Source organism: Ascaphus truei, chromosome 15 (assembly GCF_040206685.1).
Source record: "Ascaphus truei isolate aAscTru1 chromosome 15, aAscTru1.hap1, whole genome shotgun sequence".
In the NCBI taxonomy this organism is placed as follows: Eukaryota; Metazoa; Chordata; class Amphibia; order Anura; family Ascaphidae; genus Ascaphus; species Ascaphus truei.
In genome coordinates, this window is record NC_134497.1 from 39,267,383 (window position 1) to 39,291,495 (window position 24,113).

General features: G+C 48.7%; 1 protein-coding gene across 3 annotated transcripts in view; it reads right to left on the reverse strand.

Annotated features, from left to right (window-relative positions):
• LOC142466840 (uncharacterized) overlaps nucleotides 1–23,700 on the reverse strand; it is a 30,835-nt gene extending 7,135 nt beyond the window's left edge. Inside the window, exon 1 of one of the 3 annotated variants that reach the window (XM_075572344.1) lies at nucleotides 23,317–23,700. In XM_075572344.1, coding sequence (XP_075428459.1) covers nucleotides 23,317–23,441 — 125 coding nt within the window. In that variant the 5' untranslated portion in view covers nucleotides 23,442–23,700. Of the gene's footprint in view, nucleotides 1–435; nucleotides 563–9,254; nucleotides 11,385–23,316 lie in introns of those variants that run through there. The other 2 variants (XM_075572345.1, XM_075572346.1) reach the window with 2 other exon arrangements.
• Nucleotides 23,701–24,113: the final 413 nt, after the last annotated feature.

A 24,113-nucleotide genomic window follows, 5' to 3' on the forward strand; every position in this document is an offset into this window, starting at 1 on the left:
TGTGTGTGATTGTGTGTGTGGTGTGTGTGTTGTGATTAAGTGTGTATTAATTGTGTGTTGTGTGTCTGTGTTGTGATGTGTGTGTTGTGTCTGTGTCTGTTGTGATTGAGTGTGTGGTGTGTGTTGTGATATGAGTGTGTGGTGTGTGTGTTGTGGTTGTGATTGAGTGTGTGATTGTGTCTGTGTTTGATGTGTGTGGTGTGTTTGTGTTGGTTCTGATTGAGTGTGTGTTGTGATTGAGTGTGCGTTGTGCCTGTGTTGGTTGTGATTGAGTGTGTATGTGTTGTCTGTGTTGGTTGTGATTGTGTGTTCTGTCTGGGTGTGTGTGTGTTGTGATTGACTATGTGTGCTGTGTCTGTGTTGTGTGTTACGATTGTGCTCGCCACAAACCGGGACCGGATCGCGGGGCTGAGGTGGGGTTATATAATCACCGACCTTAGTCCGCGCAGACTGATCCGGAGTGCGCAGTTCGTAGTCGTACGTAGCAGGGTCAGGAGTGGAGAAGGCAGCATCGTCGTTATTCAAGCAGGAGTTCGGCAACAGGTAGTCAGGAGTTCCCCGCTTCAGCCTAGGAGCGTGAGCGCAGGAGTGACCTCTTCGTGAGGATCGGCCTCGGCCCATGACGCCGGTCTCAGCAGGGGGAGACAGCAGGCTGGCCGAAGTACACCGCAGGGCAGCGTCGGGAAACCAACGCTTCAGCACAGAAGTCAGGAACGGGCCCCCGCATGGAACTAGCAGGCGGCCTCAGGAAACAACGCTTCAGCAGAGAAGTCAGGAACGGACCCCTGCATGGAACTAGCAGGCGGCCTCAGGAAACAACGCTTCAGCAGAGAAGTCAGGAACGGGCCCCCGCATGGAACTAGCAGCAGGCCTCAGGAACTAGGGACAAGAACCAAAAAGGTTAGTACACCAGGATACAAGCCAGGCTGGCTTGTGGCAGAGACAGTAACGTCCAGGGTAGGAATTTATGCTCGGCACTGTTTCAGTGCCAAAGCCCAAGATATAAAGAGCGGAGATCCAATCACAGGAGGAGGGTGTGTGAGTATTTCTCCAATGATGGAGCACAGGGCAGAAGCTGCAATGAGAAGCAGCACATGTGTCATTGATTGCCAGAGGAAGCTTTTGCAACTGCAGAAGTCTGCAAAAGCTATAATCAAAGCCAGGAGTGGATTCCTTACAGTACCCCCCCCCCCCTCCAGGTGAGAACTCCGGACGAACAGGGTCCATCACAGATTTGGGGGACATGGAGTTGTTTCTAAACCTCCTTAGGCGAGAGGTGACGTTGAAAGCCCACGATTTGTTGGGATTCCTTACAGTACCCCCACCACTGGGTGAGAAGCCTGGGTGGACAGGACCATTCATAGGTCTGGGAGACATCGAGTTGTTCCTGAAGTGTCTCAGGCGAGATTTAGGTCCAAAATACAGGTGTACATTGGCGAGTGCCGCAAAGGACAATGGTGGCACTGCGGTCTTTGGTACATGGGCAATGGGACCAGGGGACTCCGGAATAGGGACATCAGAAGGGCAGCAGCCAGGTGTCCGGTGCATAGTAATAATCCAAGAATACGGGACACAGGACACTGATTGTTGGACAAAAATGACATTGGGGAATTCGGGGCAGACAATGGCCTTGGTGGAATCAGCATGTAAGAAGTTGCGAGAGTCTTTAGCTCCCAAGGAATTCAGGGTGGTGGTTAGCGAGGGTATAGGGCGGGCGGGTTCACTGCAAGATATTGGAGCAGTAGTCTTGATACGAACCAGGCTTGTAATCCCAAGCAATTCGAGAGAGCTGGTAGTAGTGTTTACGTAATTGTTGGTTGTGGTACATGCAGTTGCAGGATCCGCCTCCTTTGGCCTCTGAAATTTGGGGGGAATCAAATCCAAAGTTATGGTCTTGGCGAAGGGCATAGTAAGCATCACGGAGACAGTAGGGGACAGCACGTCCAAACCCATAGTGGGGCCATCAAGAACAGGGATGGACGCCTCAGGCAAAGCAACGAGGTCCAGCATGAGTGTCCTCGTCCTAGAGAATGAAGACATGCAATCCAGAAAGGGCACTTCAGACACCGCACAGAAACCTGCGAGTAAAAACTCTGTTTGAAAGGTGAGAAAACAGATCTTATCCGAGAAAGCAGGAAGTCGGGTAAACGGTGTAACAGGCTTAGGAATAGAAGTCTTGGGGTTAATGCTGGGTACCTCCAACACAGAGAAGGAAAACAGTGAACTAGAGCTTGGCTTAGGAGTGGAGGTACCAGGTACCCAGGTCTCGCATGATACTGTGGGAGAAGCAATGCGAAATATTACTGTTTTAAACATAGGGTTCTTAACATCGGTAGTTCCAGGCTCCTTCCTGAGAGGTAACCCTAGTTTTGCGACAGGACAGTCAATAGTAAGTACCCCAAGTATTGTGGGAGACACAGAGAAATACAAGTCCATCTTAAAGACGGGGTTTTTTGAAAAAAGGGACACAGCGAGTATTACTGAAAGTTCCAAATGCGATACCCCTGAGTTCGTGGTAGTAGACATACAGTCAGTAGTGTATACCCCGAATACTGTGGGCGAATCAGCGTGAAACAGTATTATTAAAGGAGTGGGCATCCCAGACTTAAAGTCATCTTTAATCATCCCGGAGGCTGTGGCATGATCCGTGAAAGAATCTGGGGTAGACTTTCCAATAGAAACAAGGAACATTTTGCTTGTCACTGAAGTGGGTGATTGAGAACCAATTACAGGAATTGCAGGTATCACAGACTTAATAGGAGAAATACCTTGCAAAACAGGATTCTTAGAAAAGGTGATAGGCATCTCACAGACTACCGCAGAGGTGGAGAGCAGGCAGTCAGGCTCTACCTTAGGCCTTGCCCCCGCTGCCTGCTACAGCGTCCGCTGTGGCGGACGCTGCGCTCACGAGAGCCCTCCCCGCAATGGCGCCGGGCCCGCTGCGAGGGGGGGCCGCAGCGCTCGCGCGAGAGCTACTCCTGCTCTCAATAGAATTGAGACCAGGAACTCGCGTCGAGCGGCTAGGCACGCCCCCCGGCGGTTCAGCCAATGAGGGCGAACCTGCCGGGTGACGTCATGGCCGCGCCCCCGTCACTCCTCCGCCACGCTCCCCCCGGTCTCTGCTCCTGCAGTGAGCTGCAGACCGAGGAATCGCCGGAACGCGCAGCCAAAAGCGCGGGCGCGCATTACAGCGCCGTAACCGGGGTTTTAGCCTTAGGAGTCAGAGAGAAGCCAAGGGTTAACACAGGGAGTGCTGAGGAGACCCTAGAAGCCACAAGGGGAGACTCAGAGCATCGTAAGGGATCAGGGGCAGATAAGCTGATCTCTGAAGTGATAGCCTGAAGGACCGTAGAAGGGAGGCTAATAGCTGTCACCGGTCCCAAGGAGACAGACTTAGAGTCAAGGACAGGAATAACAGATAGGACAAACGGAAGTGAACTAGGGAAGGTTGCTTCTACAATGGAAGTTTTAGCAGCGGCAGAGCTTAACTCAGCGGCTGCTGGAGAACTTTTAACTACAGTGAGAAGGGACTGCAGGTTTACAAACTCAGGGGAAAAGGGAGTTTTAAATTTGAAAACCTGATCCTTCAAAAAGGAGGGCCCTAACTGTAATTGTACTAAGGGTACAACAGCAGATACGCTGATACCAGAAGGGGTCACTTGGAAAGGGGCATAATATGTACGGTTCGCTTTTAACCCTAGGATTTGAGAAGAGGAGAACACAGACAGTACAAGGGGGGCAACCACAACTGTGCTGGTCTCTGAAGTGGGTATTTCGGAAAGAGTGTCTGGGACATCAGAAACGACTACAGATTCCACGAAAAGGGGTCTATGCTCAGAAGCAGGGATTTCAGCTCTCTGAGTGACAGACTGGGTCAGCGACATACCTAGGAGTGGGGATTCTGCAAACAGGCTTAGGGAAACAAACGGTTCCAGAATACTTTTAACTGGAGCCAGTATTATTGCCGAAAGTTCAGGGGGCATAGCCCCGAGAATTTTAGCTGAGTCAGGGAACATAAGGGGTTCATCCTCTGAAACTAAGGAGGTGTCCTTGATTGGCGGATTTACCAAGGGAGGTTCATAGGGCTGACCTGCGGGGGTTAACATAGGAAAAACCTCAAGGGTTAAGCTAGGCTGTACCTGAGAATCAGGAAAAGAGAAGCTAGCCTCCGCAAGTGGGGTCATAGGGGGTTCAGCCTCTTGCCCTAAGGACCTAACATTAGTCTGCGGAATACAAGGGTTAACAATGGGGACCTCACAGAGCAGACTAGCAGGGGTTAAAGCAGAAATAACCTCGGGGACAGAGCTTAGAAATTCTGGGTTAGAAATAGAGGGAAAACTGTGTTCATTCTCTGGTGCTGGGTGAGACACACTGACCTTGTCAATGCAGGGATTTACAGTGGAGGACTCATAAACCTGACTAGCAAGGGTTAAAACAGGAATAACCTCGGGGTCTGAACACAGGGGGGTTAACACGGGAGTAGGAACCGTGGCAGCTGTTTGGCCATTCTTAGGAGAGGGAGGCAACCCTACATGTATAGCAACAGGACTAGCAAAAAGGAGTTTGTGAATAGAAAGTGGTAGTGGGTCAGTGTTGCAGGGGGAGGAGACAGCAGCAGGGACCGTGGCAAATTCCTCTTTAGGCTGTAGAGGTACCAAGACAGTTGGAGGTTGTTCCTGCTCCTCAGGATAGCCCAAGGGTCCAGCAAAAGGGCTTGAGGGAAAATGGGTATAATTAGAATGTGCGTAGGCAGCGAGGAGAGGGTCCCGTAGAATAATGGAGTGTTCGAAATCTAGGCACAGCGTATGAAACGCATCACGAGTCTGGGCCAATACCCTAAGATCCACTGTCTCCCAGTCTATAGTGGAAGTAGAAGGGTACAGTTGGGGAACCAGGAGCTGTTTCATCTCTCTAAGGCGCTGAGCTTTAGTAAGGAGTTCATTACGAATCAGACTTTCCGGGAGGGTTAAACCTTCACACATGCCCGCAGTTTCAGGCGAAGGCAGTCTCTCAAACCGGTATGGTTTTCCAAACAGGGACTGGTCCGCAGCCTGGGACATAGGTTCAGTTACACATTTACCAACCCCCGCCACAGCACGGTCCGGTTTTGTGGGGCCGAGCATACTGTTACGATTGTGCTCGCCACAAACCGGGACCGGACCGCGGGGCTCAGGTGGGGTTATATAATCACCGACCTTAGTCCGCGCAGACTGATCCGGAGTGCGCAGTTCGTAGTCGTACGTAGCAGGGTCAGGAGTGGAGAAGGCAGCATCGTCGTTATTCAAGCAGGAGTTCGGCAACAGGTAGTCAGGAGTTCCCTGCTTCAGCTTAGGAGCGTGAGTGACCTCTTCGTGAGGAGCGGCCTCGGCCCATGACGCCGGTCTCAGCAGGGGGAGACAGCGGGCTGGCCAAAGTACACCGCAGGGCAGCGTCGGGAAACCAACGCTTCAGCACAGAAGTCAGGAACGGGCCCCCCGCATGGAACTAGCAGGCGGCCTCAGGAAACAACGCTTCAGCAGAGAAGTCAGGAACGGACCCCCGCATGGAACTAGCAGGCGGCCTCAGGAAACAACGCTTCAGCAGAGAAGTCAGGAACGGGCCCCCGCATGGAACTAGCAGGCGGCCTCAGGAAACAACGCTTCAGCAGAGAAGTCAGGAACGGGCCCCCGCATGGAACTAGCAGCAGGCCTCAGGAACTAGGGACAAGAACCAGAAAGGTTAGTACACCAGGATACAAGCCAGGGTGGCTTGTGGCAGAGACAGTAACGTCCAGGGTAGGAATTTATGCTCGGCACTGTTTCAGTGCCAAAGCCCAAGATATAAAGAGCGGAGATCCAATCACAGGAGGAGGGTGTGTGAGTATTTCTCCAATGATGGAGCACAGGGCAGAAGCTGCAATGAGAAGCAGCACATGTGTCATTGATTGCCAGAGGAAGCTTTTGCAACTGCAGAAGTCTGCAAAAGCTATAATCAAAGCCAGGAGTGGATTCCTTACAGTTGTGATTGTGTGTGTATGGGTGTTGTGATTGAATGCAGCGGTGCACAAACTGGGGGGCGTACGATCTCCCAAGCTTGGCGCTTGGGGAGACAAACAAAATTGACTTTGAAGCACGCTTAGCAGCAGTCAATGCGCACACGTGCACACACACACACAGCCACACAAACACACACAGAAATAGCCCCGATCCATGCTCCCCCCTCCCCCCCCCCCACAATCGTGCTTGCAAAATTATGCAGGACACCCTGTGCTCATGCTTGGAGAGTTGGTGATGTCACCGCTCTCAGCGGCAGCGTGGACGCAGACTAATTTTGCAAGCGCGAGCTGTTGAAATAAGTATTTAGACATATTAGTATTTACATTGTATACCGTTTAATAAAGGTTTTGTTTTTCATGCGATTTTGATTACATCAGGCAGGTGGGGCCCGAGAAATGTCATGGATGAAAAGGTGGGCTCGGCATAAAAAGTTTGGTCACCGCTGGTGTAGGTGACAGCAAACAAAGATATCCATAATGTCAGCAGCTGCCTCTGGTTCGAAAAATAAGGCTTTGAAAACAGTGGCCATGACGGGGAAAGACTTGTGTGGGGTGAGAGGAAAAGGAGCGCTTAGGATAGCTAGCAAGGAGAAAAGGCTGATTGTACAAACTCATGTGTTTGTAATCTAAGGATTTATTTACACTGAAGCAGAGTAGGAAAATGGTATTTAAGGGGCCGTCCCTCCCAGGAAGAACGTGAACCAACAACAATGGCATATTTAATAGGTTAAATGTAGCTGATTGTCAAGTTAAAAAAATCCGTTAGCAAACAAAAAACCATAACATTTCCATAAACAAAGTAATTATAATTTGTCATTAGTCAAACACAAATGTTCCTGGAGAAATACAGAACAGGATTTCTTTCACAATACACAAATAAGTAAAAGTTATTTTAACCCTTTGAGTGACGGAGGGGTCACGTGATCGCTCCCTCACTGATGACAGAACAGACAGGGAGACCCCCTCCCTTCTATCCCACGTAGTGATAGATCCGTCCTGCCCTGCACAGGAGCACAGTGTCAAAGCGTAGAAATAAAATCAATGAGTCAAGGGTTCAAAAAGTAACAACATGAGTTTATCTGTACCAAGGCACAATTGAGAGAAAAGAATTCCAACAAGGAACTCAGGCCTCTGCCAACATATTGCTTGATATCACATTTTTATACATTTCAAAATGAGTAATACACCCCTTAAGGGGGCTGGCTTAGAGATAAATGATAATATGATGACATGCAAAAATACATATTGGTTGATACCTAAATATGCTGCATACGCTATATTCTTATCGATAATTTACCATAATGTGGGCCTCTTAACCTTGTGACATAAGGGAGTTACTCTGTCCAGCCCTGTATGCAATGTAGCTTTTAGATAACAAATCCTACGGTCAGCAGAAATATCTAATGCAGGAGAAATCGCTTACGAATGCTATTTCAATTTATTACATGACTCGTAGGAATTACACAAGGGTGGGTTACATCCAGAAGCGATACTCTGCAGAATCAAACATTCACAGTTCATTCACGAATGAAACAAATTGGCATACATACAAGCATACGGTTAGGCCAAAATGGAAGTGATGATAGCCACACACATTATCTCAATCTTCACAACAGAATGTCATCTCTCCTAGGAAAACCAGCAGGATAACTATGACGTAGCTATTACATCATGGGGCCAGACGCGGTGACATAGCAACTACAGCACAAGGGCACAAAAAGGGTTAAAAGGTGATTTCATCCTTTTCAAGGAAGTCGTGTACTCCAAGTGATCTCATGGTTTCCCACCGCTAGGTTGGATTTAAAGCAGCAGTTCAAAAAATAAAAAACTATGTGTGTGCCGAGCACGCGCATTTTAAGTGAAACTTCTTTATGTTTTGTCACTGAAATTGTATTTGTGATGGTGATGTTTTTCATTAAAAATCAAAACACGAGAGGCACATGCGCGACCCCGGAGTAGATGGCTGCCTAACCTGAGAGCTCCGTCCCCCCACAGCAATTAATAAAGTGTAATTACCCTGAAAACCCCATACAACGCCCAATAAAAGCTTGATATCGGTACACAAAGACCCAGTGATGGCTCCGGTGAACCAGAAAAAGAAAAACGGAGAGGATTTAAAGAATTATTTTTCCAGAACCCGTGCGCAACGAGCCGACACAGAAATGGCGCGCGACTCGAATAGGGAGTTGGATACGGAGCGGGAGGAGGACACCGTGGACAGCCCGGAACAGCTGCCGGTTTGACTTCACAAAATTATATAGAGATGTGAAGTTCTTACTACAGGCCTAGATTCAAGGGCTGAGGAAAGAGGTCCAGAGTATCGGCGAACATACTAGACAGGTAGAGTAGAAGGTGGATGCCTCCATAAGGTCAGTCCAGAAAATCGCCAAACAACAGAATAAGCTACAGGCCCAAGTCACAGAATTTGCCGAGAGACAGGAGGACGCGGAAAACCGCGAGCGGCGTAATAATGTCCGGATAAGAGGGCTGGCTGAGACAGTGACGGACACAGAGGCGTTCATAACTAAGTGGATAAGCGAGGTCTTACCTGAAAAGACAGCGGCAGAACTGGTAATGGACCGTTGCCATAGAGCCCTACATAGCTGTCCACTAGATACCGACAGATCAAGGTATGTGATCCTACGACTGCACCATTACCGGACACAGGAAGCCCTGTTCCAGGCAACCCGTGCAAAGGGGAGTTGGAATTACGATGGACAAACACTCCAGATATACCAGGATCTATCCCCTCTCACGCTGATAAGACGGCACAAACTACAGCCCATAACGGGGATACTGAGAGAAAGGGCAATTAGATATAGGTGGACCTTCCCATTCGGGCTGCTAGTTATTAAAAATGGCAAAACAGTCAGCATGAGGGAAATAGAGGAGGGAGAAGACTTCCTCAAGAAGCTAGGCATAACTAACGCCTTACCTGCTCCTGCTGCGGCCGAAGATGTGCCAGAACCGAGCTGGCAACAGCAGATGAAAGCGCAGAGGAAAAGTCCAAGATCGTAGGCTGAAGACTCAGAGTGAAGTCATAAGCCCCCGAGCTGGGGTGCTCAGTTTAATGTTGGGCCGAAGTTATGGTCTCTTACAGAGTTAATGTTTCTGTGTCGTAACTCTCCCCTCAAATAAATTCTTGAAATGTCCTGTGCCTGGCCAGCCCAAACACAAACCCTGGAACTGAAAAACAAACAAAGATCACATAGAGACTTACCTCCAATACCTAAGCTGGCTCCGCGGCTGAGAACCTGTGGCAGGGCCTGGGAAGACACAATCCAAGATGGCTGCGAAAGAGCGCATGGAAGCAGGCGCCATCATGGATCCACAGGAGGTGAAGACGACTCTGGCGGGAAGATGCAGATCTAAGGCGGGAAGAGAGAGCGAGGCGACATCCTCCCCCCACGGAGTCCAGGCAGCTTCTGAGGAGACCGGAAGGGGAGGAGATGGTGCCGCAGCGGCAGCGGCGGGACCGCCATCTTGGAGGTGGCAAGCGCGCCAGAGGAAATTACATCACCGAGAGCGCCGGAGACCCCAGAGGCCAGCAAAAAATGGACAGGCAAGAAGAAGGAACGGCAGAGACGCCAGGCGGCAAGGGTTATACCGGGACTACCACAACATATGCACACAACAAGGCCATATAAGGGGCAGCAGAAACAGATAACATGACGAAGCACACATAAAAGGGAGAAAGGAAGGAGATCCCCCAGGCTAGAAATCCAAAGTGCAGCCACCCACACAGGAGCATAAGGCAGGTGGCACAATACACCCGTGCACTCACAGGGAAGCAGAGCTCAGAAGTTTAAAAAAAAAAAAACAACGAAGTGATACAGGCATACGACACGATTGATCAAGTTCAGGAGTTTAAAAAGTCAGGGACACACGGATAAGAGGGGAGATAGCACCACACTAGGTAAAGTTAATGTTTAAAGTTAACTCAATGTTACACGGTTACAAAGAAATAAGAGAGCAGCTACTAGAAAGCCAGGGTTTTAGTTAGGTAATCAATAAGATCGGTGATAAGGGGGGTAGCAGAGCAGGGGGGTAGCTCCGAGGTCGGTAGGCGTCTCCACTTGAGCACCAGAGAATTTATTACTGATGGCTCATGAAAGTCCTCAAGAGATGGGCCGGGAGGGTCTGTGGCAACAAACTAGGCAGGCCACTAGATTACATCCCACGCGACCATCGGTTTGAGGCAATCACTGTGGCGGGAGGTTATAGACTTCCTCAGACCACAGGCTATGTTATCCCTGTTTTAGGTTTAGTGTATGTGTTTGTGTCGTTGTTCGTTTTGCTAGTGACACACTTACCAACATCAATGGGTAAGGACATTATAATATTGTCACACAATGTTAAAGGATTCAATAGTCCAGGGAAACGAAGAATGGCCATAACAGACTATAGACGAACTGATCCTGACATAATTTTCCTTCAGGAAACACATTTTTCCACGACCAACTCCCCAAAATACATAGACAGCAAATTCAAACAATGGTTTGCATCATCTGCTCCGGTCAAGAAAAGAAGGGTTGCAACACTAATAAACAATACACTAACTCTGACAGTAGACCTCACAAAACGCGATAGAGATGGGCGATATCTAATACTAGTAGGTAATGTCCAGGGTCAGGCGGTGACGCTAGCAATTGTATACGCTCCAGGTGAACAAACCGGAGACTTCGTCAGTAAGTTTTTCGCAATCTTACGCAAAATAGCCTAAGGCTGTATTATACTTGGGGGAGACTTCAACCAGACCCTGGACCCAGATCTAGACAGATGTACACCAGAGATGTACACCAGAGACAAAAGCACAGACTAGAGTTAGAACAATCTGGACGAAAGAGCTTAAAGGAAGAGGTATTACTGACATTTGGAGGGAACGACATCAAAGAGAGCGGGGTTATACCTTCTTCTCACACCCACATGACAGATATAGCCGTATAGACCAACTCTTTGTGTCACATAGATTGGTCTCGGTGATCTCCCATGCCGGGATCCACGATATTTCGTGGTCAGATCACGCACCGATTGAGCTGCGGTGCTCTCACTTCAGATTAGACAGAGCAGGAGCGAATTGGAAACTCAATGAGTTACTCCTCAAAATCCCAGAGATTGAACACACCGTGGGTCAGGAGATCAGGGCATATTTCCAAGATAACATGGGCAGAGTTCCCACACAATCCACCCTGTGGGAGGCCCATAAGGCAACCTTACGGGGAACACTTATCGGGATTGCAGCCCGACGCAAGAGAGATAGGAATAATAAAATTAAAATACTACAATCACAATTATCTGCTCTATCTACTATACATAAAAATAATAAACTAGCCACAACCCGAAAAGAATGGCTAGACACAAGAACAAAATTAAATTTGTTGCTGGCCTCCCAGGCAGAGAGGGACATAAACTGGACCAAGCGGAAGTTTTACGAAAAAGCAAACAAGCCAGATACCCTATTTGCCAATAAATTACGCAATAAAATTTCGAATTATCGCATTAATGCAATTCGATTAAAGAACTGCGACCTTATATCTGACCCAAAACAAATTGTAGAAGAATTTAAACAATATTATGAGTCTCTTTATGATGGGAAAAAAGTAGTCCAAAGTGAGGCGACTCATAAACAACTCAAAACATTCCTAAGAACGGCAAAATTACCTAACTTAAGCAGAGACGAGCTAGAGGCGCTACAGGCAGACTTCTCGATGGAGGAGCTAACTGAGGTACTCAAGACATTGAAGCCATCAAAGGCCCCTGGCCCCGATGGCTTCTCTAATCTATATTATAAGAAATTCCGGAAAAACCTAGCTCCGCATCTATTAAAATTATTCAACTAATTTCTAGCAGGTGCCCCTATACCAAGCCAGATGCTCCAGGCATCAATCTCACTGATCCATAAACAGGGAAAAGACCCAGCAGACTGTAAAAGTTACAGGCCTATTTCCCTGATCAATTTGGACACAAAAATATTCTCTAAATTATTAGCAAACAGGATAAATCAGGTCATGCCGAAATTGGTTCACCCGGATCAAGTGGGGTTCATCAGTGGGAGACAGGCGGCGGACAATACCAGGAGGGTAATAGATTTAATTGATTTGGCCCAACGGAAAAACATCCCCTCCATGGTGTTGAGTCTTGACGCCGAAAAGGCATTTGATCGAATTGATTGGCCCTACTTAAGGGAGACGTTGGGAGCATTTGGCTTTCGCGGCAGAATCTTGGGCGCTATTCTGGCTCTTTATGAGGGACCAACGGCGAGGTCAGACACCAGGGCTTCCCGTCGGAGCAATTCCAAATAAAGAGTGGCACCAGACAGGGTTGCCCCCTGTCGCCCCTATTATTCGCGCTATGCATTGAACCATTGGCAGCACACATTCGCCTAAACCCCGATATAACAGGGATTCAAACACAGAAGCAGTCACATAAAGTGGCCCTGTACGCAGATGACGTGATTTTAACATTATCAAAACCTCTTATCTCTCTGCCAAATGTTTTCAGTTTACTAGGAGAATTTAATAAGTTATCAGGATTCAAAATCAACCAAACTAAGTCAGAAGCCTTAAGCATTAATCTGCCTAAGGCCGCCGAAAAACTGATAGAACTAAACTTTAAATTTAAATGGCAAGCCTCGAAATCAAATACCTAGGTATAAATATCACCAAACATTATAAGGCCCTATATAAAGCAAACTATCCCAGACTAATACGGACTCTAAAAGACGAACTCAGGACCTGGGCAGGATTTGGAATTTCATGGATTGGCAGAATACATAGCATCAAAATGAATCTCCTCCCTAGAATATTATACCTGTTTCAGGCGATCCCGGCCCAGGTGGTCAGGGAGGACATTCTTCTTTTACAGTCTGCCATGGTGAAATTTGTCTGGGGTAGCAAGAAACCACGGATTAAAAATAGCATTCTCAAACGCCCAACCCCACGAGGCGTACTAGCGGTACCTTGCTTGTTATCGTATTTTCGAGTGGCACAATTAAGCCAAATTGTACAATGGCCCAGTCACCCCAGCCTCAGAAGATGGGTCGAATTAGAGGAAGACTGCTGTGCCCCGGTCACCTTACAAGATCTAATTTGGCTTCGAACACGGGCACGTAAAAATACCATAGAGCCGCAGTCCGCGGTGATTAGCTCCCTGTCAATCTGGGAGGCCACCAAGTATAGATATGCGCTGACAAACAGGCATTCTCTCATGACCCCCTTTGTGGGTAACCCTGACTTCGCTCCGGGCCTGACTAGCAATAGTTTTGCAATCTGGAAACAAAAAGGCCTCACTCGGCTATTGCATCTGGAGGGCAGCCAATCGATAAAAACCTTCGAACAAATCAAATCTGAGAAGGAGATACCAAATTCCGAGTTTTTTAAATACCTCCAGATCAGAGCATTCTACACAAAAATTCCAAATCGACCTAAAAGAACCAATATTGAACACTCTGCTCTAGAAGAGCAGTAACAGCGGGACTCACATCTGGGATATACCGGGAGGTAGTGTGTACAGCAAACGACAATGACACCAGACTTAGTTACCAAAAACGATAGGAAATAGATTTGGACGAGACTTTAGAAGACGAAGACTGGGACCATATTCTGCTGGCGGTAGCAAAGAGCTCCATATGCACCACGTTACGGGAGAATGCATATAAAGTGCTTATGAGGTGGTATCTGACCCCAACAAGATAAGCGAAGTTTGTCAAGGGATACTCCCCATTGTGTCCTAAACAATGTGGAGAACAGGCAGACTTGCTGCATATGCTGTGGAGCTGCACCAAAGTGGCCCCGCTTTGGGAAGACATTCGGACGTGGCTGCAGAGTATACTGGCCATCTCGGTTCCTTTGACCCCTGGCTGTTCCTGCTTGGCAGATGCATGCAGGGGCTAAACAGATCAGAGCACAAATTAGTTGCCCACTTTGCAACAGCCACACGGTGTGAGCTCGCAGCACTATGAAAGCAACCAGAAATACCTACGATTCCTAAGATTAGAAACAGAATTTGGTACGTCTGCCGGATGGAACAGTTGACAAGTCTGGTCAACGACACCGGCACAAAATTTCTCCAAACATGGTCCCCTTGGTTAGACAAAACAGATATCCCTGGGGTAGATGCTACTACTATTTGGCAATGATAGATGTACGTGCATTCTCCTCTGACAAACCAGTTGAGACAGAAGATGACAGGGCAGACTGGTAAGCCAACACGGACAAGATCGGTCAGAGCCAAAAATGTAATGGAAGAAGTCGCTGATAACGGAGTGAACCATCCATGGCTACAACCCACCCCCCCCCCCTTCCTTTTGTGTCAGAGTGTGGGTGTGAGCCTCCGCAGTGAGTCAAGTGTTTTTTTTTTTTTTTCCTTTATGTGATGTCTTGTTGGCTCTGTTTTTCCTGAATTTACATAACTGTATAAAAAAAACAAAAAAAACGGGGATGGTTGGTTACACCAATGTAAGATAATGGGTTGGGAGATAATTTGCTGTCTGTACCTAATTCCCAATAAAAATTTCATGTGGAAAAAAAAAAAAATCAAAACACATTTTCAGTGCCAAAACGCAAAGAAGTTTGACTTAGAACGCGTGTTTTAGCTATTTGCAATTCATTTATATTAACTGTGAATTCCTCGTGTTTGTGTGTGTGTGTCACTGTGCACACCAGTCAGTGTGCGCGTGACCGCCAGTCAGTGTGTGTCAGTGAGTGTGCGCCAGTCACTGTGTGTGAGTCAGTGTATGTGTGTGTATCACTGTGTCACTACGTGTGAGTGCCACTGTTCGTGTGCATCGGTCACTGTGTGTGCGCGCAGTCAGTGTGCGTATCACTGTGTTGCGTGTGTTTGTGTCCTCCAAGTGTGGCGCTGGGGTGGAGGGTTCGCTCCAGCTATTCCCCCCCCTCTCCTCTCTCCGGCGTAGCTGCGGGGAGACAGCGCATTTCCCGGCCGAAGAGGAGAATATCTGTGTGCTCTGTGCACGCCACCTTCCTCCTCGCTACTGGACACGAGTGGGCTCCCGCAGCCCAGAGCAGAAACCCCACTCTCTTCCCCCGGCGACACGGCGCAGCTCCCGTCCGAAGAGCAGGAGATATTGTGGATAACTGATGGGAGGTGACAACACTGACGTCGCTGATGGCTTCTTCTGCCAGCAGTGATGTCACTACCTGTACTGTTCTTCTGTCACCTTCAGGGCAATTTAGGCTGTGAACCCGCTGGGGCCGGCGGGGCGCACGGCCGCGAGCCACCAGACCCTTACCCTAATGGTCGTTGCCCCCTGCTGCCTCCTTCCGGCAGGGCTGACTACATACTGTGACGCGTCAGCCAGCCGATGCTGCAAGATCCTAGTGATTTTCAGCGCTGACGCGTCACGTGGTACGCGAGTCAGCCAATGGGGAGGAGGAGAGGGAAGGAGCTAGATGGAAGGCGCCTTGGGCGGGGAGCAGGGAAGGAGCTGCGGGTTAAAGTGTGTGTGTATGTGTGTGTGTGTGTGTGTGTGTATGTGTATGTATTGTGACAGAAACCAGGGGATGGTAATAAATTCCATATATAGGGCTCCCAGGATACTGAACAGTTTCTATCCTGTCTGGCCTGGGAGTGCAGCCTTATAATACATGCACTCCATCCCACAGTTTTGGGCAAGCGCTGGAACTGAGGGATTTCTGTCACCTGTCATGCTAATTAGAAATCAGGTATGTAAGACTGATTTCCTGTTTGCTCTTGTCTCTTCTCCAGAGCCTGGAAGGCTGCTGAACACAGTGGGGAGAAGCCCCTTCCCCACACAGGTTCAATTGTTCTATTCATTTGGCTAACTCTGCAAAAGTACCTTGTTTTGTTGTTGGAAAGTGGAAAAGCCACTTCCACCCTGAGTTAGGGAAATCTAAGTTAAGTTATCGCTCAGGTGAGCAGTTTTTGTTTTGATGTGTCAGTGAGTGTGCGCCAGTCACTGTGTGTGAGTCAGTGTATGTGTGTGTATCACTGTGTCACTACGTGTGAGTGCCACTGTTCGTGTGCATCGGTCACTGTGTGTGCGCGCAGTCAGTGTGCGTATCACTGTGTTGCGTGTGTTTGTGTCCTCCAAGTGTGGCGCTGGGGTGGAGGGTTCGCTCCAGCTATTCCCCCCCCTCTCCTCTCTCCGGCGTAGCTGCGGGGAGACAGCGCATTTCCCGGCCGAAGAGGAGAATATCTGTGTGCTCTGTGCACGCCACCTTCCTCCTCGCTACTGGACACGAGTGGGCTCCCGCAGCCCAGAGCAGAAACCCCACTCTCTTCCCCCGGCGACACGGCGCAGCTCCCGTCCGAAGAGCAGGAGATATTGTGGATAACTGATGGGAGGTGACAACACTGACGTCGCTGATGGCTTCTTCTGCCAGCAGTGATGTCACTACCTGTACTGTTCTTCTGTCACCTTCAGGGCAATTTAGGCTGTGAACCCGCTGGGGCCGGCGGGGCGCACGGCCGCGAGCCACCAGACCCTTACCCTAATGGTCGTTGCCCCCTGCTGCCTCCTTCCGGCAGGGCTGACTACATACTGTGACGCGTCAGGCAGCCGATGCTGCAAGATCCTAGTGATTTTCAGCGCTGACGCGTCACGTGGTACGCGAGTCAGCCAATGGGGAGGAGGAGAGGGAAGGAGCTAGATGGAAGGCGCCTTGGGCGGGGAGCAGGGAAGGAGCTGCGGGTTAAAGTGTGTGTGTATGTGTGTGTGTGTGTGTGTGTGTATGTGTATGTATTGTGACAGAAACCAGGGGATGGTAATAAATTCCATATATAGGGCTACCAGGATACTGAACAGTTTCTATCCTGTCTGGCCTGGGAGTGCAGCCTTATAATACATGCACTCCATCCCACAGTTTTGGGCAAGCGCTGGAACTGAGGGATTTCTGTCACCTGTCATGCTAATTAGAAATCAGGTATGTAAGACTGATTTCCTGTTTGCTCTTGTCTCTTCTCCAGAGCCTGGAAGGCTGCTGAACACAGTGGGGAGAAGCCCCTTCCCCACACAGGTTCAATTGTTCTATTCATTTGGCTAACTCTGCAAAAGTACCTTGTTTTGTTGTTGGAAAGTGGAAAAGCCACTTCCACCCTGAGTTAGGGAAATCTAAGTTAAGTTATCGCTCAGGTGAGCAGTTTTTGTTTTGATGTGTTTTGTTGTATGCACTGTGGCAGTCTCAGTGCCTGGGACTGAATAAACCAGGCACAGCCTGTTTAAAGGAACAGTACGTGACGCCTCCTCATTTAACCTACCCCAAAAGACCGTGTTCTAACCGTCCCGGACAAGCAGCAGAGCCCCGGAGTAAGCTGTTTGTCACATATGGTGGAGAATGCGGGCAGAACACTAAAAGGTCTGGGGGTTAAAGAACTTTAAAAAAAAAAAAAAAAAAAAGTTTTTTCTCTCTCTCTCCAAACAAGATGGAAGACGTGGTGAGTGCGCTGGTACGCAATGTCGCTGTCCAGAAAGACGCGAATGAAGCCCAGCAACAGGCGAGTGAAACCCAGCGACAGCTGTTAATAAACCAGCAAGAGACTAATGCAATCCTGCAACAGGCGAATGCAAACCAGCAAGAGACAAACCGCTTGCTGAGAGAGGAGCAACAGCGGTTCGCTCAGGGCTTACAGCAGGAACTCGAGATCCTGAGGGGGACTATCAGTAACCTTCCACTGGCAGCGGCAGCCCCAGTTCCGAAAATGACCAGGGCAAGCCACTACCTTCAGAAGATGGGACCCTCGGATGATGTGGAAGCCTATCTTCTCACGTTTGAACGCACGGCACAGAGAGAGGGATGGCCAGAAGCTGAGTGGGCTGGTCTAATCGCACCCTTCCTAAGCGGCGAACCCCAGAAGGCTTACTTTGATCTAGAGCCAGCCGAAGCTAACGTCTATGCAAAATTGAAGTTCGAGATCCTCGCCCGCCTCGGCGTAACCACGGCTGTTCGCGCCCAAAGGTTTCACGCATGGTCCTTCACGATGGATAAAGCCACCCGAAGCCAGATGTATGACCTCATCCACCTCGCCCGGAAGTGGCTACAACCCGAGATCAACTCAGCAAGCCACATCGTGGAACGGTTGGTCATGGACCAGTTCTTGAGGAAACTTCCCTCTGCCTTACGCCATTGGGTCAGTCGGAGTGACCCCCACAATGCGGATGAGCTTGTGGCCCTCGTAGAAAGGTACAATGCAGCAGGAGAGCACCCGCAACCCACAGTCGTGGAGCAACCCCACTACCCGAGGTTCCAGGACTCTTCCAGAGACGGTAAAAGGGTACCGGGGTTAAGGGGAGCTGAAGAGCGGCGACCACCTTCACGCAGCACCAGCAACAGTGGTTCGCACACTAAGGGCAATAGCCAACATGGGGAGCCGGGAAAAAGCTCTAAGTGGGACACAGACTATGTACCTAAATGTGTAAATTGTCATGAGAGGGGCCACACAGCAAAAATCTGCCCACTAAATGATGAGCCCATGCAATGCAACAGCGTGGAACCTTATTCGCTGTTGTCCCAATGTATGCGCCCTAGCCCAGAGGACCCCTTGAATAACCATCTGTGGGCATTTGTAAAGGTTAATGGTAGGAGGGTTCGGGCACTTCTGGACTCTGGGAGCATGGTCACACTAGTGTCCGAATACCTCTTGCCCATTAAGAAGAAACAGGGAAACAGTTCACAAAGAATGGCAATTTGTTGTATACATGGGGATAATCATGAATATTCCACTGTTGATGTTTTTTTTTAAACAGAGTTTGGTACTTTAGATTTCAAGGTGGGTATTGTACCCAAACTGGCACATGATGTGTTAATAGGGACCGACTTTCCCCATTTTCTAAAAATGTGGTCCCCCGCTCAGAATAACGCCCAGAGTTCAATAGCGGACCATAACGAAGTATTAGAAGAAATAAATCCTTTCCCGTTTTCAGAAATGGAGGTTGACGAGGGCCCAAATAAGAAGGGGGAAAAGGAGGAGTGCTGTAAAATTCCCTTCCCCATCACTACTTTGGTAGGGAATACCCCAAATCAGGATGTTGATCAGACACTTACCACCCCAGAACCGGATAAGACCCTCGCTGACCTAGAGGTCAGTCCTGGGAGTTTTAAGAAGGCCCAGTGGGAGGACCCCACATTAGAGGTAGCAAGGGGAAATATACGGGACCTGAATAGTACTCTTGGCCAACCAGATAGGTCGCTTGCTTACCCCTACTTCGAGGTAGAGAACGACCTAGTATATCGGGTTGATAAAAGAAAATCAGTTACAACTAAACAATTGTTGGTACCACGGACATTCCGTAATGTAGTGTTACACCTCGCACATAGTCATCCATTGGGGGGACACCTAGGGGTGGAAAAGACAAAAGAAAAGGTTCTCCGAAGCTTCTATTGGCCTGGGGTTCTGGCAGAAATTACGAATTATTGTTCCTCATGCCCAGCATGTCAGATCACCGCCCCGTTCAAGGCGTACCGCAGCCCATTGGTACCCCTTCCCATAATAGAGGTACCATTTGACCGGATTGCTATGGATCTAGTAGGACCCCTAATAAAGTCTGCTAGGGGACATCAGCATATATTGGTAATATTAGATTATGCCACCCGATATCCGGAGGCAGTTCCCCTACGTAGCACCTCTGCCAAAAACATAGCAAAAGAGTTAGTAGTTCTGTTTTCCCGGGTTGGAATTCCTAAAGAGATTCTATCTGACCAGGGAACACCGTTTATGTCCCAAGTAACAAAAGAGTTATGTAAACTCCTAAAAATCAAGCATCTCAGAACCTCAGTCTATCATCCACAAACAGATGGTTTAGTGGAAAGGTTCAATAAAACATTAAAGAGCATGTTACGGCGGGCGGTCGATAAAGATGGGAAAAACTGGGATTGTTTGTTACCGTACCTGTTATTTGCCATTAGGGAAGTTCCCCAATCATCCACAGGCTTCTCCCCGTTTGAACTATTGTATGGCCGACACCCAAGGGGCTTACTGGATATAGCCAAAGAGACTTGGGAACACGAGGTTACCCCTTACAGAAGTGTAATAGAGCATGTTGCCCAGATGCAGGACCGCATTGCTGCAGTCCTACCCATAGTGAGGGAACACATGGAGAAAGCTCAAGAAGCACAGAGGAATACGTATAATAAGGGTGCTAGGGTCAGAATTTTTTTTCCAGGTGATAGGGTACTAGTTCTGGTTCCCACCGTGGAAAGTAAATTCCTTGCTAAATGGCATGGGCCATTTGAGGTCTTGGAAAGAGTGGGAGAAGTAAATTATAAGGTAAGACAGCCAGGTAGGAGGAAACCTGAGCAAATTTACCATATAAACCTACTCAAGCCCTGGAAAGATAGAGAAGTCTTGTCAACCCTAGTAACCCCAGGTCCGTCAGAGAGTCAAGAAACTGACCCAGAGGTTAGCATAGCTGAAACCCTGTCCATTCATCAGAAACAAGAGGTTCAGAATTTAGTGAGCAGAAACAAAGAAATCTTCTCTACACAGCCAGGTAGAACTAGCGTAATTGAACATGACCTAGTCTCTGAACCGGGGGTCCGAGTTAACCTTAAACCGTACCGAATCCCAGAGGCCAAAAGAGAGGCTATAAGTTTAGAGGTTAAAAAAATGCTAAAACTAGGCGTAATTGAGGAATCCCAAAGTGGGTGGAACAGCCCTATAGTCTTAGTCCCAAAGCCAGATGGTACAACAAGGTTTTGTAATGACTACCGGAAACTAAACGCGGTGTCAAAATTTGATACTTACCCTATGCCCAGGGTAGATGAACTTGTAGAGAGACTGGGCAAAGCCCGATATCTCACAACCCTAGACCTAACAAAAGGGTACTGGCAGGTTCCCCTCACAGAAAGGGCAAAAGAAAAGACAGCCTTCTCAACCCCAGACGGCCTCTTTCAGTATAGGGTGCTGCCTTTTGGCTTACATGGAGCTCCCGCCACATTCCAAAGAATGATGGATAAAATGTTAAAACCACATGCTCGGTATGCTGCTGCCTACCTGGATGATGTGGTAATCCATAGTGAAGATTGGCAATCCCACCTTCCAAAGGTCCAAGCTGTGCTCGACGCAGTTCGGTCTGCTGGACTAACTGCTAACCCCGCTAAATGCACCATTGGTCTGGAGGAGGCCAAGTATCTGGGGTATTCTATTGGCAGAGGTTTACTCAAACCCCAAACACTCAAAGTGGAGGCGATACAAGGTTGGCCAAGGCCAGTTACAAAAAAACAAGTAAGGACCTTTTTGGGGTTAATTGGGTACTATAGAAGGTTTATTCCCAATTTTGCGACTAAGGCAACCCCACTAACCGACTTCACAAAAGCAAGAGGACCACTTATGGTAAAGTGGTCCCCCGAAACCGAACAGGCCTTTAGAAGCCTGAAAGAAGCTCTCTGTGCCCAACCAGTGTTGGTCACACCTGACTTCTCCAAAGAGTTCGTAGTCCAAACCGACGCATCTGAGGTAGGGCTGGGGGCGGTACTCTCCCAGGAGTCTCAAGGTGAGGAACACCCCATCCTTTATTTAAGTAGGAAACTAAATCCCCAGGAGAAAAATTACTCCATAGTAGAGAAAGAGTGTCTCGCAATAAAGTGGGCTGTAGAGACGCTCAAATACTACCTGTTGGGGAGAAAATTCCGGTTGGTCACAGATCATGCACCCCTTACCTGGATGTGTCAAAACAGGGAAAAGAATGCTAGAGTGACCAGGTGGTTCCTAAGCCTACAACCCTTTAAATTTTCTGTGGAACACAGGTCAGGGCACAAACATGGCAATGCTGACGGGTTGTCAAGGATGCACTCCCTAATATCCATGGTCGCTCATCCCTCAGGGTCTGAGCTGGGGGGGAGGATATGTGACAGAAACCAGGGGATGGTAATAAATTCCATATATAGGGCTCCCAGGATACTGAACAGTTTCTATCCTGTCTGGCCTGGGAGTGCAGCCTTATAATACATGCACTCCATCCCACAGTTTTGGGCAAGCGCTGGAACGGAGGGATTTCTGTCACCTGTCATGCTAATTAGAAATCAGGTATGTAAGACTGATTTCCTGTTTGCTCTTGTCTCTTCTCCAGAGCCTGGAAGGCTGCTGAACACAGTGGGGAGAAGCCCCTTCCCCACACAGGTTCAATTGTTCTATTCATTTGGCTAACTCTGCAAAAGTACCTTGTTTTGTTGTTGGAAAGTGGAAAAGCCACTTCCACCCTGAGTTAGGGAAATCTAAGTTAAGTTATCGCTCAGGTGAGCAGTTTTTGTTTTGATGTGTTTTGTTGTATGCACTGTGGCAGTCTCAGTGCCTGGGACTGAATAAACCAGGCACAGCCTGTTTAAAGGAACAGTACGTGACGCCTCCTCATTTAACCTACCCCAAAAGACCGTGTTCTAACCGTCCCGGACAAGCAGCGGAGCCCCGGAGTAAGCTGTTTGTCACAGTATGTATGGGTTGTGTGTGGGGGTGGTTGTGGGGGGGTGGACGGCACCACGATCAGATCCCTCCCACTCCCGCCCCCCTCCCTCACACTCCGCTCCCTCCCACTCCCGCTCCCCTCCCACTCCCGCTCCCCTCCCTCCCGCTCCCCTCCCTCCCGGCTCCCTACAGACCGCATATCGCGGTCTGTGCCTGTCAGCGCGCCGCCTGTCTGCAGTGCGGGCGCGCTGACATAGGGAGCGGGGCCTTAGCTTTACTGCCAGGCAAATGTTTCTGCGGTATTTGCCGCTAAAGAAGTTTCACATCAATGTAATCCAAACACTTACAAGTGATTAGCTTAGTTGCCGATCGATACGTTCTCCTGTGATCAATTGGTGAAGATTCAGCTCGAGGGCTCACTAAATCACAGGGGGAGGGGGGGGAGATGTTAAAAACTGAGCTGAGGGGAGGTGCTAAAAACTGAGCTGGGGGGAGGGGGTAAAAAAAGAGGTGTATATATAACTGGTGAGCACATTCACATCTAAAGCTACGGCGCCTTGTGCAGCTGAATTCCCCGGTCTGCAGACAGCTGCAGGGACCTGGCCTTAGACAGGTCTGCAACCCTGCATTTCCCCATTATCACCCATCATACACTGCTTCCACTGCAGCAAGGGATTCTGGGAAATTACATGAAAATGAGCACCTTGCCATCTTTTGTCAAGTCCACATTACATGGAAAATCCTTAAGCCAATGCATGCTGCTTTAAACACAGCTTTTAAACATAGCCTGGGATGAGATGCAAAGCCAATTGTGTCATGGCAACGCGGTCTCAGGAGCTGCAGAGGAAGCCACTGGTAAGAGACCCCACAGCGGGCAAAATGCCCCCCCCCCCCCCCCCCCCTACCTCTTGGCATTGCCGCAGGCGGTGTACTCTGATTTCTTCTCTCTCTGCTGCAGTCTCCGGTTCACTTTCCCGGAAGTGGAGACACTGACTACATCCAGGTCACAGCTCTGTGTCCTACTGCGCATGCTCACACCAAGGGGATCATGGGAGTTGTAGTTTTTAGACTTCAAAACGGATCACGTGTCACATGCTGTGCAGATTAGAAACAAGACAGTAACATTTCCCAGGCACTGTGCTAGGGGAAGATAGTTTCTGCTGCATGTAGCTGTATACTCCTCTTGTTCCTTAATATATTTCAGTAAAGTTGCTTCCGTTCCTCCCTTTTGGCCAATGTTGATGTGACATAACCCCTGGGGCTGTAATACATAAAATAAACTGATATATATATAATCAAAAAAGAATAGACGATACCGTTCTGTGACTAACGAATGCTTTTATTCTTGCGAGCTTTCGAGATACACTGATCTCCTCTTCCAATGATGTTACAATATATCTATATCTATATATATATATATATATATCTATACTTAGTTAAGTTATGGTGAGTAAAAGAAGTGACAAAAATCCTCTACAGGAAAGCATATAGCAAATGGAAATATAACTGTATGCTCCTTTGCATGTCTTAGGCAGGTCAGCAACCGGGGTTGCCACCTCTCCGGGTTTCACCCGGAGACTTCGGGTTTGGCATCCCCTTCTTCGGGCTACGGGTTTGTCCCTAAAATCTCCGGGTGCGCAGGTTGTTACAGACAGGGCAGCATAGTAAGTGACTTCTCATTGCTACATCATGCCTCACTCAC